The sequence below is a fragment of the Pan troglodytes genome, chromosome 2 (genome assembly GCF_028858775.2).
Source record: "Pan troglodytes isolate AG18354 chromosome 2, NHGRI_mPanTro3-v2.0_pri, whole genome shotgun sequence".
NCBI classification, from domain to species: domain Eukaryota; kingdom Metazoa; phylum Chordata; class Mammalia; order Primates; family Hominidae; genus Pan; species Pan troglodytes.
In genome coordinates this window covers 173,319,960-173,335,315 of record NC_086015.1, presented here as the reverse complement: position 1 = coordinate 173,335,315, position 15,356 = coordinate 173,319,960, and the positions used below count along the sequence as shown (strand labels likewise).

The window sequence follows — 15,356 nt, the reverse complement described above, 5'->3', positions numbered from 1 at the left end:
CAAGCCCTGCAGCCAGCCCTGAATTTCCTTTCTCCCTGAGACCTCAGCCTCTAATCCTCGTGGGTATTTTCTTTGAAACCATTCCGCAGTTTGCATAGGCTTTGGTATATTTTAGATATTCTTCAAAATTATTACTATTATTATTATTGTTGGGCTTTTTTTTGGTAGAGTCAGGGTCTCACTTTATTGTCAAGGCTGGTCCTGAACTCCTCGCTTCAAGAGATCCTCCTCAACCTCCCAAAGTGCTGGGATTACAGGTGAGCCACCGCGCCCATATTCTTCAAATTTTAGATTTAACAATCTAAGATAACTTTTTATATCTTTATTACAGATACCTCCCCAAGAGGAAGATCCTGGAGGAGAGAAAGAGAGGGGTTTGGAGAGGAGACACTGGTTATCTTAGTGGGGGAAATCTGGTCACTTTCCAGAAACAGCAATTCCTGAGGTGGGCGGGGGCGATTGGAAGCTGAGGACGCCACGTGACCTCTGGCTCTGGGGGCCGAGCCGACCCCGCCTCTCCGCCCGCCGCCGGGGGGCGCATGCGCAGCCCATGTTAGTGATGGAGGAGAGAAGATGGCGGAAGCGGAGTGAGTGACTAGATGGTGACTGATGTCGTAACTAGGGGGGGCGAGTTGGGGCAGCGACACGTTCCCCCAGGGGAAAGCTCAGGGCTCTTTTGCGGGCAGTGTGGGGAAAGAGAGACTCGAGACCCGTCCTATCGTGGAGGAGCCTGCTAGGCCCGTGTCGCGGGGCGAAGACGAACTCTAGGGTCCAGTTACCCTCCAGGCAGGAGCGCCCCTTCCGCCATCAGGTCCCGGATCTGCGCGGCCCTGCGCGCAGGGTCACCCTTGGGACTCCGGGAGCTGGGGTTTTCCGGGGAACGAGCCCGGGTGGGCTCCTCAGGCGCTGTCATTCCTGCAAGTGGGCCCCGCGGGCAGCCTTGTTACGGCTGCCTGCGCAGGGGCCCGCGGAGGCTGGGTAGGGCAGGGCGGGCACTGCCAGGCCTCCTTCGCCTTCTTCTCCTTCCCGCCCCGGCGCCACCCCATTCCTCCTCAGCGGGAGAATCCGACACGCGGGGCTGCCCGCTTCCCTCGTGCCGGAGGCGTGCAGGAGGTGTCCCGGCGTGGGCCTGAGAGCGGCGGGGGCTGCTTGCAGGTCTGGTGAGGCTGAAAACACCCTGAAAGAAAGGTCTTTCCCTCGAGTCTCTGGGTGCAGCGTTGCTGCCTCACACGCGGGCCACATTCTTGTGTGTCGGTGTGACGGTATGTTTAGTTAACGACTCCAGAACTTACTGTTTCCTGGGTAGGCCTCTTGTGCACCAGAACTGCTGGCTGTATTTTGCAGGTATTAGTATGCCTAGACGGTGGAGTTACCAAAGTTGTTCTTTTGTGCCAGGCCTCGAAATGCAGTGCGATGGTTTGGCCAGTTCCGCTCAACCGATGTTTAGACTTATGCCTAGAATTTGGATTCTCTGTGACCATTTTTGGTTAGGAGTTAGAACTGTTTACCATACTGTTTGGATTGGAGGGCATAGTTGAGCAGATTAACACTTTTAAAAAACCAGAACTTAAGCTGGCCTTTTGCATGTCACTGGTACACGATACGGTAGTAGTATGACAGGCAGCAGGTCGGTAAAAAGTTTACCTTACCTAACACTAATACTGTATAATGTTGAACAGTTACCATGTGATGCTGTGATTTGATTGGAAGGCAGTTTGGAAAAAAAAAAAAACAAGTATAAAAACGTATGAATTATTTACTAATCCAAAAAGTAAGTGAGGAGTCAGCTTTCTTCCTGACGGTTTTCCTTTCACTTTTCCTCCTATTTTCTTTTTCTTTCTTTGTGACAGCGTCTCTCACTCTTATCTCCCAGGCTGGAGTGCAGTGGCACGATCATAGCTCACTGCAGCCTGGACCTCCTGGGCTCAAGTGATTTTCCCACCTTAGCCTCTCAAGTTGCTGGGACCACAGTCCTGTGCCACCAGGCCTGGCTAATTTTTTATTTTTCATTTGTAGAGACAGGGTTTCCCTATGTTGCCCAGGCTGGCTTTGAACTCCTAAGCTCAAGCAGTCCTCCTCCTAAGTGGTAGGATGACAGGTGTGAACCGCCACTCAAGGCCCCCACTTTTCCTTTTTTTTTTTTTGTTAGGTTTTTTTTACATTTGGTTCCTCAGAGAATATAAATACTGTTTACATACGTAATATAGAACAAAGAAAATTTGTACTTAAAAAAGCAACGCTATGGTAATAGTGTATGTGTACCAATTAGTGCCAAATTCATTTGTTTTTTCGTGGAATAGAAAGTGTTCTTACATTTTTATCAGTGCTGCTAATGTGGGGTGGGTGGGATTTAGTTTCTCAGAAGAAAAGACCGATAAGAAAAGGGAGATAAAACCAGTGTAATCTCTTGTGTGCTTTTCACCTTCGAGGTACATTTCTGGCCCGACAAAAACTACTGCTCTTCTGGTTTCTAACAATATGGAGGTCCTTAGAATTGACTTAAAATGTTTGAATTTATTCAAATACAGATTCTGTATTTAGTGGAATTTTGTACCACAACAAGTAAGATTATAGTATTGGAGGGAAGAGATCAGAAAGTCTGGTATAAAAGTGTACTTTACTGTCCATACATGAGGAGGTGACATAATTTATGTTTTCAAAATCTGGAGTAATTCTTTGTGAAAAAGATTTTGTAAGGGTATGGGAAGTTGCTGTTTGCTGCTTCTCTGTGTTCTCACAGCAATCTGCTAATAAGTATAACTCAGCTATTAGAAGTAGTAAGGACAGCGTTGTAGACTGATTAGGGGAAAAGCCAGTGTGAGTTAAAAAAATTACTTTTTAACATTTTTAAAAAAGAACTTATTTTTAAGCAAAGTTTATATGGTAAACTAAACTAAGCTAGTTAACGTGAGTCCTTAGGCATTCTGTTCTAATGTATAGGTAAGAATGACTTTAATTTGTAATTAGTGTGGTCAAAAGAATGTAAAGAAATGTTTTAAAATACTCTGATACTGCTTAAATTTTTATTTTCCTAGGGTAGTTTAGTATTCTCTCATTACCTGTTTTGGTTTAAAAAAAATCTTTCGGTAATGCAAAGATAAACTTTTGGCTATGCGTTATCTGAGTTACGTATTCTGAATCATTTTAATTCAAATGTAGTAGGTATTAACTATTAAATATGCTCCATATATGTGAAGTATTTTTCCCTTCTAAGTGCTTATAGTGACTGTGTGTTGCCTGTCTTTTATGAGAGCCTTCCTAGCAGTTTAGATTACTGCTGATTATTTCTTTGGAATGAATATTCTTTAAAGCTCATAAGATAATGCTTTTACCAATACAAACCCTTTGTGTGACCTGCCAGATTTAAGGACCATAGTACAGCTATGGATACTGAACCAAACCCGGGAACATCTTCTGTGTCAACAACAACCAGCAGTACCACCACCACCACCATCACCACTTCCTCCTCTCGAATGCAGCAGCCACAGATCTCTGTCTACAGTGGTTCAGACCGACATGCTGTACAGGTATTTCAGCTGTAGTGATGGGTAGTCTAAGACTTAAGATGTCATATTACTTTTTGCTTAAGCCGGATTTATGTATTGTTTCATATTCTCAAATGTACAGTTAGAATTACTAATGTTTCAATCAACTGTCTCAATCCATTTTGTGTGGCTATAGCAGAATACCAAGACTGGGTAATTGTAAAGAAAAGAAACTTATTTCTTACATTTCTGGAAGCTGGGAAGTCTAATATGAAGGAGCTGGCATCTCACGAGGGCCGTCTTATTGCCTCATTCCATGGTGGAAGACTAGAGAGCAAGATACCAAATTTGCAGCCTCAAGCCCTTTTAAAATTTCCTGTAGTCTATTCATGTGGGCGGAGTCCTTATGGCCTAATCACCCTTCAGGGGTCCCACCTCTTAACACTGTTGCATTGGAGATTAAGTTTCCAACACATACTTAATTGGGGGACACATTCAACCACAGCAACAGCCAACAAAGTTAATTAATAATCATACTATTGGCCAGGCGTGGTGGCTCACGCCTATAATCCCGACACTGTGGGAGACCAAGGCAGGGAGATAGCTTGAGCTTAGGAGTTGGAGACCGGCTGGGACAACATGTTGAAACCCCATCTCTACAAAAAATACAAAAATCAGCAGGGCATGGTGGCATGCGCCAGTGGTCCCAGCTACTCAGGAGGCTGAGGTGGGAGGATTGCTTTGAGCCCAGGAGGTCAAGGCTGCAATGAGCTGTGATCGCACCACTGTACTCCAGTCTAGGTGACAGAGTGAGACCCTGTCTCAAAAAAAAAAAAAAAAAAAAAAAAATGCGGGGCGTGGTGGCTCACACCTCTAATCCCAGCGCTTTGGGAGACCAAGGCTGGCGGATCACTTGAGGTCAGATGTTTGAGACCAGCCTGATCAACATGGTGAAACCCTGTCTCTACTAAGAATATAAAAATTAGCCAGGCATGGTAATGCATACCTGTAATCCCAGCTACTTGGGAGGCTGAGGCAGGAGTATTACTTGAACCCTGGCGGCAGAGGTTGCAGTGAGCCAAGATAGCGCCACTGCACTCCAGCCTGGGCAAAAAGAGTGAGACTCCATCTCCAAATATATATATATAGTATTGAGAGGGCTTACATTTGTCAGCATGTAGTTTATAGGATTATGTGTAAAGAAAATTATAAGGGGAAAGTCTCTAGGTGCTGCTGCAGTGTGAAGGCATTCAACCTAGAGCCCCAACATACAGAATGGCTGTAGGTTTATTTTATATTGGAACTCAAAATATAGACTTAGGGAGATCTGTTCAGGTATGTAGATAGGTTACGAAGTTTATATTAAACCCAGGTGGCCTAAGAACCCTAAGCAGGAGGATCCATTCTAAATCCCTTAGGGGCAGAGGGGGAAGGGAATATTGAACTAGGAAGTCACTTAGTTGAGAAAGTAAAGTTTACTCAGTTAACATTTATGATAATGGAGGTTGGGGCAATATGGTATTATATAAAAAGGGCATGGACCTTCCACTCTATTATACTTTGAATTCCATTTTCATTATCTTTAGGAGCTATATAGCCTTGGGTATGAGACATAATCCCCTTGAGCCTCAGAAAACTAAAATGAGGGTGAGACTACTTCTTTCATTAATTACTCTGAGGATTAAATGAAATATCTTTGAGATTAATGAAGTATCTAGAACTGTGTAAGGCACATTATAGGTTTCCAGTAGATAGTAATAGCTAATACTTATTGAATAATTGCTACGTGCCAAACATTTGATAAATGTTACATGAATTATCTCCATTAATCATTACCAGCCCTTTATGAAGTAGCTATTATTATTATCTCCATTTTACTGATGGGAAAATAAATGTTTTAAATCAGCTAAATAACTTTCCCAAACTCACCTAGCTAGTTCTCAGACTTCAGCCCTTGTGCCCTTAACCACTCTGTGAATTCTTATTTTTTCTATTATATCTGCTTTCTTCTGGTAGAATCCTTATAATTGCATCTACCTTGAAAACAACTGCTTGCAATATAGTCCTTCCTCTGCTCCATTTTTCCATGGTGGATACCCCAGTGTAATGTCTATTTAACTGTTTTTGGTTTAGGATTTAGTTTTCCAAAATCACTGTGGAGTGGAACCAGCCAGTTCACCAGAAATTCAAACTTGAATGCAGAGTGAGGTTTTAATGTGTTTTACCTTTCTCTGAGGTAAGGGATACAGGGAAAAGGATTTAGATCTTTTTTTTTTTTTTTTTTTTTGAGACGGAGTCTCGCTCTATCGCCCAGGCTGGAGTGCAGTGGCGTGATCTAGGCTCACTGCAACCTCTGCCTCCCAGGTTCAAGCGATTCTCCTGCTTCAGCCTCCAGAACAGCTGGGACTACAGACATGTGCCAGCAGGTCCAGCTAATTTTTGTATTTTTAGTAAAGATGGGGTTTCACCATATTGGTCAGGCGGGTCTCAAACTCCTGACCTCGTGATCCACCTGCCTTGGCCTCCCAAAGTGCTAGGATCACAGGCATAAGCTACCGCGCCCGGCCGGGTTTTTTTTTTTTTTTGAGACTGAGTCTCGCCCTGTAGCCCACGCTGGAGTGCAGTGGCGTGATCTTGGCTCACTGCAACCTCTGCCTCCCTGGTCCAAGCGATTCTCCTGCCTCAGCCTTCCGAGTAGCTGGGACTACAGGCACGTGCCACCACACCCAGCTAATTTTTTGTGTTTTTAGTAGAGATGGGGTTTCACCATGTTAGCCAGGATGGTCTCAATCTCTTAAGCTGGTAATCCGCCCGCCTCGGCCTCCCAAAGTGCTGGGATTATAGGCGTGAGCCACTGCGCCTGGCCCCCCCCTTTTTTTTTTTTCTCTTCTCTCCCTCTCTGTTGCCTAGGCTGGAGTCCAGTGGCATGATCACAACTCACGACCCCCTGGGCTCAAGTGCTCCTCCTGCTTCAGCCTCCTGAGTAGTTGAGACTACAGGCACATGTGACTATGCTTGGCTAATTTTTTTATTTTGTAGAGACACGATCTCACTATGTCGCCCAGGCTAGTCTTGACCTTCTGGCTTTAAGCTCTCCTCCTGCCTTAGCCTCCCAAAGTGCTGGGATGAGCCACCACGCCTGACTGATAATGTGATCGCTTAATATACAATTTTGTCCTCTAGTTTTCAATTAAGCTGCATAGATTAATAAAAAATTAATAGATATGTAGATGTAGATATATCTCATAAATAGCACTGACTCTGTTTCTTATGAGACCATAGAATTGCTTCTCCCAAAATGCAATCAAATCAATATTTATTGAACTACCTAAGTAATTCTTTAATCTTCCAGCTTGCTTTTTCTGTCCTGGGAATTCTCTTCACCCTCCTTGGGTGAATAAGAATTTATAATAAATAAGAACAATTTGCTGTATCTATAACTTGTATTTACTCATTGCTGTGAGTAATTGAATAGTAGTGAAAGACTGCTGACAACAGAAAAAATGAGTATACTCTGACAAAAGTATGTGTCAAATAGATTGTTATTTCAGTTTGATTTTAGAATTTTTTTCCGTATACAGTCCAGTGCTTTTAGAATTTTGTTATGGAATTAGAAGAACAAATAGAGATTGATCTGACTAAAAAAGGTATATTGTTATAATTCTGAATCACTTAATGCTGGCCTATAGTCCCCTGCAGGTAGGGGTCAAAAGCTCCCATTGATTTTGTGACAGAAATTTGTATCAGGCATAGTAGTCTATAGTTGGAGAGACGAGATATTAACACATGAAAATAAACAATAACACACAGAAATATGCTTTCTTGAAGTTTAGATAAAAGGATTCATGGCATTATGGCTCAAGATGTCCTGAGAGACCCTCAAGCTATAGGATTATGGCACTATTACTCCCTTAGCTCTTTGAAAACTCTGGTTTGATGCTGTGATTAGGGTTCTGTGCTGTTTCAGAGTCACAGTGAGCACAATGTGACTTTTGGATTTGGTTGTATAGGATTGACTTATTCTGACTTAACCTTTTGGAGACGTGTAGGAATTTTCTCTGATTTTAGTAGAGTACTTGACTTTTCTATATTTATTTATGAAGTTTCAGGCTCAGATTTTACATTTTACTAACAAATATTCATAGTAATTAACACTTTTTAAGGAATTAAGTAAGAATAGTTTTATTCAATGTTGAAGCAAAACAAGGTATTTGACATTAAAAATTTTTTTAAATTATTGAGTAATTTTCTAAAGAAGAAATAGCTTTATAATTTTATTTTTTATTTTTATTTTATTATTATTATTTTTTTGAGATGGGGTCTTGCTCTGTCGTCTAGGCTGGAGTGCAGTGGCATGATCTCTGGTCACTGCAACCTCCACCTCCTGGGTTCAAGCAGTTCTCCCACCTGAGCCTCCTGAGTATCTGGGATTACAGGTGCATGCCACCATGCCTGGCCAATTTTTGTATTTTTAGTAGAGACAGGGTTTCACTGTGTTGGCCAGGCTAGTCTTGAACTCCTGACCTCAGGTGACCTGCCTGCCTTGGCCTCCCAAAGTGGTGGGATCACAGGCATGAGCCAACCTGCCCAGCTGCTTTGTAATTTTATATGATTATTAATAATACCTACTCATTGTAAGATTTTCAGACATTTATAGAAAAGTATGAACTAGAAGCTAAAAATCACCTCTAATCTAGCTACCCATCAGTGGTCTTTGAAAGTTTTCCTGTGGATTCTTTCAAATATTTTAATATAAAAATGGTATCTTACTCTATATACTATTTTGTAACCTACTGATTTTCTTTTTGTTAGTAAATATAGATCGGTATCAGCAATGTACACTATAGTGGCCAGTAGTTACTTGTGGCTGTTTACATTAAAATTAAAATTAATTAAAATTCAATTTAAAATTAACTCAGTTCTTTAGTTGCACTAGCCACATTTTAAGTGCTCAGTAGGCACATGTGACTAGTTGTTACTGTATAGGACAGCACTGATCTACATTACTATTTGTTATGGTTGCATGGTAAAGGTATTTCTCTCCACACCCAAGCCCTGAATTCTACCAAGTTTTATCCAAAAAGGTTATGCCAACTTGAATTTTTACTAGCAGTATGGGAGTATTGGTTTCCCCAGGTAGTAGTAGTATTCTTTTAAATCTTTATCCATCTGAAAGTTGGAAAATAGTATCTTGTTTTAATTTGTAAGTTTTTGACTACTGGTGAGATTGAAAATCTTTTGAAATGCTTAGTTGGCCTGGTCTGTCTTTTGCGAATTGTCCACTGGGTTTTGTTTTGTTTTTTTTTTTTTTGAGATGGAGTCTTGCTGTGTCGCCCAGGCTGGAGTGCAGTGGCATGATCTCGGCTCAACTGCAGCCTTCGCCTCACAGGTTCAAGCGATTCTCCTGCCTCAGCCTCCCAAGTAGCTGGGGCTACAGGCATGTGCCACCATGCCTGGCTAATTTTTTGTGTTTTTAGTAGAGACGGGGTTTCACCATGTTAGCCAGGATGGTCTCGATCTCCTGACCTTGTGATCCGCCCATCTCGGCCTCCCAAAGTGCTGGAATTACAGGCGTGAGCCACCGCGCCCGGTCCACTGGGTAGTTTTAATGTGTACAAGTTAGTGATTTCTAGTGATACGTAACTAGGAAATAAATAATGTTAATAAGCTTGATGATATTATGTATTAAAGCAGTGAAATTTTAAACTGCCACTTTTTTATACTTTGATTTTCTGATTAAGATAAAGGTTGAGATTATGGTTTGACATTGGTTCAATTGACTTATCACAGGTAATTCAACAGGCATTGCATCGGCCCCCCAGCTCAGCTGCTCAGTACCTTCAGCAAATGTATGCAGCCCAACAACAGCACTTGATGCTGCATACTGCAGCTCTTCAGCAGCAGCATTTAAGCAGCTCCCAGCTTCAGAGCCTTGCTGCTGTTCAGGTAAGACTAAAATAAGAGTTTACGAGATCAAAGTTTCTGTTATCTGTAGGTAGTTACTGAAAATAAATACATTGGGTATTATTTCAGAGTTCTCAGATGTCCTGTGGTTATTTTTCCCGGAGGAAATATATTAATAGGTTGCCGAATAGAAGTTAATTGAGAAAAAGGGGATTTTTTTTTATGTTACTCTGTTTCTAGCTTTTGTCTCAGTGCTTTTTATCCAGATTGGAGAAATGCTATGCTAGTTTAGGTGTATAAAGTTCTAGGTACAACAGTGAGTACTTAGGCTTACATAAATTGTATTTTTACTAAAAATAAGATTAAAAAAATTATATAAGTAATTATACTCATTAAAAAATCAAACAATATTAAGTTGTTTATAAGAGGTAAAGTAAAGCTGTTCCTTTTCCCTGTCTATCACTGTTTCCCGTTCTTCAAAGGTGGCCACAGTAACAATCTAATACATACTTCTCCAGAAGTTTTCTATACAAAGATAGGTATATCCATTTTTCTAAAATCCAATCATATTATTCCTACTGATAACAGGATTTCATTATTAAATGCTTGTTTTTTAAAAAGATTTTTGTTACTATTGTACTATTTAAATAAAGCTGTGTAAGATTTAATCTTAAATCCCCTCACCAGAGGAGGATCTCAGTTGACTGAACCTGAAAAAGGTTTATTTCTGTTACCAACAGATTCTCAGCTGTTGCTTCTTCTTAGTAGTGTAATTTTAAATAACACGTTTGTGATACAAGTTAGGAAACTGAAACCCACTCACTGGCTCTTGCTGTAGCTCTAATTTCTTTTTCATAACTCTGGAGTAGTGATTCCACTTTAAAGATGACAGAGACCCATAAAGTGAAACTGACAATAAAGTAGCTAATAAAATAAGATTAGTCTTTGGATCCCCTGTTTTCACCATTCAGCTTTTTCTTATTTAAAAAATCTGTTTAACCGAAGCTTAAGCCATGTTGACTATAAAATTAGTTGTTTCATACATAGGCCTTTTGACATTTATTGTTATGGTTTTGTGTTATCATGGTATCAGAAAGTTCTTAACTTCAGGTTTTTACCAACATATTCTAAAAGTCTTACTATTTTAGGCAAGTTTGTCCAGTGGAAGACCATCTACATCTCCCACAGGAAGTGTCACACAGCAGTCAAGTATGTCCCAAACGTCTGTAAGTTCCCTAAATTTTTTTTCCTGGATTTAAAATTTTAAAGAATTGTTTTCCAAAAGTCAACTGTTGTTATTTATGAAGCTGTTATTATAATTTGTTGCATGCTCTTTAAAGTAACAATTGCCCAGAAATAGAAATGATAAAATTCAAGAATTCAGAACTAATGTTAAACTTATGAAAATCTGAGTCTTAAAAAAATCTTTTTGTATTATTTCTTATATATCCATTTGCACTGATCATGTTCAGATCTTATGTGGTTTCAGTTTTCTGTGTGTATTGAAAGCCTAAAATATACAATGCAGGGATATTGGCCATGAATTTACTGTGATATACAATAGTATGTCATGTCCTTGGTAGACATCTAAGCATTTCTAACTTTGTGCAATTCACGTTTTAGAAATTATACTTTCAGCTTACATGAGTTATTTGGGTTCAATTTCCAAGTATCCATTCAAGATAGGGTAATTTATTTTGAGAAAGGAGTAAAAGAAAGCTGATTCGCTATATTGCACATATATATTGGGAAATTGTGCCAAGTTTCCCAGGTAAAATAAATTTATGGGCATGGTAATACTTGTTTAGCTTTTAATTTTGGTATAATTTTAAACTGCAATAATAATAAAAAAATTTCTGTATCTACTCTACTCAGATTAATCAATTATTGCGTATTGCCCCATTACTTTATCATTCATTCTTTTCCACTACATGTATACATATTTTTTTCTGAGTCATTTGTAAGTTGAGATATGTTCCTTTATTCCTAAATACTTTGATGTGTGTTTCCTAAGAACAAGGCTATTGTTTTTTGAAGCCACAGAAAAATTACTAAATTCAGGAAATACAACATTGATACAGTGCAGTTCATTTTCACATTTCATCATTTGTCTCAGGTTTCCCAACCTCATCACTATGGACATTATGAGCCAGATAATTCTTTGTTGTCAGGGGCTATCGTGTACATTATAGGATGTTTAGCAGCATCCCTGGCTACTAGATACTGGCAGCTTGTGGTCTTTCTCCTTCCTCTAGTGTGACAACTATAGGTGTTTCCTGGTGGGGGGCAATTTGCCTGTAGTTGAGAACCTAATAATGTCCTTTCTAGATATTTTTTCCTGGTCCAGAGTGGTAATACTTTGATACTTCATAAAATTGGCTCCAATACAATATAGTTTGTAGGTTGTTAAGGAATTGAAGGTTAAGGAATTGTGCTCTATTTCTTCAGCTAAGGGTATGGTCTTTGCTAACTACATGCTGTGGTCAGCATATAGCTGTGGTTTTTTTTGTTGTTTGGTTTTTTTTCTGGCTGTTGATCTGACTTTTTTTTTTTGGCGTGGGAATGTCCTGGAGTGTGAACAAGATTAGTTTAAAAAGTTCCCTATGACTTGAAGATGTTAGATTAAATGAAAAAGTTAAATAATGTAACCTAGCTCTAAGCATTAATACTGGAGTTTTTGTCATTGACATCAGATGTCTTTAATACAATGGTAATTAAGGAAAGGAGTGGTAAATATTTTGTGGGCTACTGAAGGAAATTATATAGACAAATTCTTTATTCTGTGAAATACTGGAATAACAATAGGATGTATTTGTATAGATATGTTATTTTGAATTTTTTTCCTTCATGTTATTAAAAGGTATCTTTTTAAACTGTCTTTCATTATGGCTTTATGTATGTGACATTCACAGAAGTTAGAATTCTAGTGATTGTGCTTATATATATGACATTGTTAATGTTACTTGTCATAAACCAGCAGCATTATACCATGAAGTATGCCAAAAGCTGTAAATGGCTGGTGGGGGAAGATAAGTAAGTAGGAAGAACAGATTCCCAGTAAAATAAAGGAATAATACATTACATTTGCTTTATTTACTATCCGTTGTGAGCTTCTGCTCAAGTAATTTGACTAGCAGTAAAAATTACAATGCCCAAGGTAACTTAGTAAATTTAGGTCAATATCCAAAAACGGGGTGGAGCATGGTAACAGATCTCTTAAGTAGTGATGATAATGAGCCGTCAGGTAACAGACTAGTAGTTTTCAGAGTTTTGATTATTTTGAGTTAGGTTTCCAGATAACAGTGAAGCCGTGGGAAAGGGTCCATTCTCCAGAAGAAAAAACGGCTGTCAGGTAACCAGCTAGGTAGTTGGGGCTTAGAGTAGGAGTGGGCTCCCAATGGGGAAATGGAATATTATTTTAAAAATCAAGTCCAAAGTCCAGTCATACCACCTGGGGGAACTGTGTACCTACTGATTGATTATTCCTAATATGAAAACCCGAAATGCTCTAAAATCTGAAATTTTTGCACACCAACATGACATTCAAAGGAGGAGTGTTCATTGGAACATTTTGGATTTTGGAGTTTGGATTTTTAGATTTGGCGTGCTAAACCAGTTTGTATCTTTCCAAAATCTGAAGAAAAAAAAAAAATCTGAAACACTTCTGGTCGCAAGGATTTCATATAACAGATACTCCATCTATATGTGGTTTGGAGAGTAGACTCTTGTTAATTGAATGTATAGGTAACTAGTGGGTACCTGCATTCTTTTCTTTTCTCTAATTAGAATCATGACTAATTCTACACTATTGTCAGTAGTGGAGTGGTGATTTTTTTTTTTTTTTTTGAGACGGAGTCTCGCTCTGTCTCCCAGGCTGGAGTGCAGTGGCGTGATCTCGGCTCACCGCAAGCTCCGCCTCCCGAGTTCACGCCATTCTCCTGCATCAGCCTCCTGAGTAGCTGGGACTACAGGCGCCCACCACCGCACCCTGCTAATTTTTTAGAGATGGGATTTCACCGTCTTAGCCATGATGGTCTCAATCTCTTGACCTTGTGATCCGCCTGCCTCGGCCTCCCAAAGTGCTGGGATTACAGGCGTGAGCCACCGTGCCCGGCCATGGAGTGGTGATTTTATGATTGTTTGGCTCTAAAACTAATTCGGACTGAGCCTTTAGGTTTATGTCTTTAGTATTTCAACTTAAATGGGGCAAAGATTTAGTTAAATTTTAAAATGGAAGTTAAACCAACTAAAAATTCTACTTCTGCCAAAAAATGGCATAAGCAAAGTGAAAACAACAAAATGGGAGAAAATATGTTTGCATAAATGGGTAATATTTCTTTTCCTTTTTTACTTTAATTTTTTTTTCAAAAGGGAAGACAGGGAGAATTTTAGTCTCCCTTTCCCTTTCCCTTTGCCTTTGACTTTGCCTTTCCATTCCCTTTCCTTTCCTTCGACAGAGTCTTCCTCTGAGGCTGGAGTGCAGTGGCACGATCATAACTCACTACGGCCTCAATCTCCCAGGCTCAAGTGATCCTCCTACCTCAGACTGCTGAGTAGCTGGGACTACAGGCGCACACCACTACGCCTGGCTCATTTTTTAAATTTTTATTAGAGTTGAGGTCTCGCTGTGTTCCCCAGGCAGACTGATCTCGAACTCCTGAGCTCAAGTGATCCTCCAACCGCAGGTCGCAAAGTGCTGGGATTATGTGGTATAGGCATGAGCCACTACACCTGGCTGATAATATTTCTAACATACTGAAGACTCATATTAGTCAGATAAACAGTGAGAATTCACAGAAGTTCTCAGCTGGTAATTTTTAAAAGAAAGACTTTTTTTTTTCCTGAGATGAAGCCTTGCTCTGTCGCCCAGGCTGGAGTGCAGTGGTGTGATCTTGGCTCATTGCAACCTCCGCCTCTTGGGTTCAAGTGATTCTCCTGCCTCAGCCTCCCAAGCAGCTGGGACTACAGGCATACGCCACCATGCCCGGCTAATTTTTGTATTTTAAGCAGAGATGGGGTTTTGCCATGTTGGCCAGGCTGGTCTCGAACTCCTGACCTGAAGTGATCTGCCCGCCTCGGCCTCCCAAAGTGCTGGGATTACAAGCGTGAACTACTGCGCCTGGCTATGTTTTGACTTTTAAACACATGAAAATATATTTAACATATCAATAATAAATGTGTGTAAAAGGCTGAGCATGTTGGCTCATGCCTATAATCCCAACACTTTCTGGGAGCCCAAGGCATGCGAATGAAACCCCATCTCTACAAGCAAAATACAACAACAAAAAATTAGCTGGATGTGGTGGCAAGCGCCTGTAGTTCCAGCTACTTAGGAGGCTGAGGTGGGAGGCTTGCTTGAGCCCAGGAGGTCAAGGCTGCCATGAGCTGAGATCATACCATTGCACTCCAGCCTGGGTGACAGAGCAAAACCCTGTCTAAAAAAATAGAAATATATGTACAAATAACAGTGAAGTACTGTTTTCATCTGTTAAAGTAGAAAACAAGGAAAAACGTTTACACAATACCTATTGTTGGCAAGAATGTGAAAAAGTAGGTATACTCATACACTATTAGTGGTAATATAGATTGGTGCAACTCTTTTGGAGGGTTATTTGGCAGTGTGTGTTAAACTTTAAAACGTACATGCCCCTGCTGAGAATGGTGGCTCATGCTTGTAATCCTAGTGCTTTGGGAGGCTGAGGTGGGGGGATCACTTGAGTCTAGCAGTTTGAGACCAGCCTGGGCAACGTAGACCCCATCTAATAAAAAGAAATTAGCCAGTTGTGGTGGTGTGTGCCTGCAGTCCCAGCTGCTCAAGAGGCTGAGGCAGGAGAATTGCTTGAGCCTAGGAGTTTGAGGCTACAGTGAGCTATAATTGTGCCACTGCACTCTAGCCTGGGCAACAGTGTGAGGCCCTGTTTCAAAAAAAGCCAGAATAATCTGTGCGTACCCTTTCATATAGCACTG

The 15,356-nt window shown here is 40.5% G+C and overlaps 1 protein-coding gene across 43 annotated transcripts in view; it reads left to right on the top strand.

Moving 5' to 3' along the window:
• Positions 1 to 504: 504 nt before the first annotated feature.
• PHC3 (polyhomeotic homolog 3) overlaps positions 505 to 15,356 on the top strand; it is an 84,301-nt gene continuing 69,449 nt past the window's right edge. For 19 of the 43 annotated variants that reach the window (XR_010155382.1, XR_010155381.1, XR_010155380.1 and 16 more), the window contains exons 1-4: positions 505 to 587; positions 3,362 to 3,527; positions 9,276 to 9,431; positions 10,538 to 10,615. Coding sequence is in view for 21 of the 43 variants with exons in the window: in XM_063806386.1 (XP_063662456.1) it covers positions 574 to 587; positions 3,362 to 3,527; positions 9,276 to 9,431; positions 10,538 to 10,615 (414 nt within the window). In the remaining 22 variants the exon portion in view is untranslated. Of the gene's footprint in view, positions 1,345 to 3,361; positions 3,528 to 9,275; positions 9,432 to 10,537; positions 10,616 to 15,356 lie in introns of all 43 variants that reach the window. The other 24 variants (XR_010155370.1, XR_010155369.1, XM_063806387.1 and 21 more) reach the window with 11 other exon arrangements.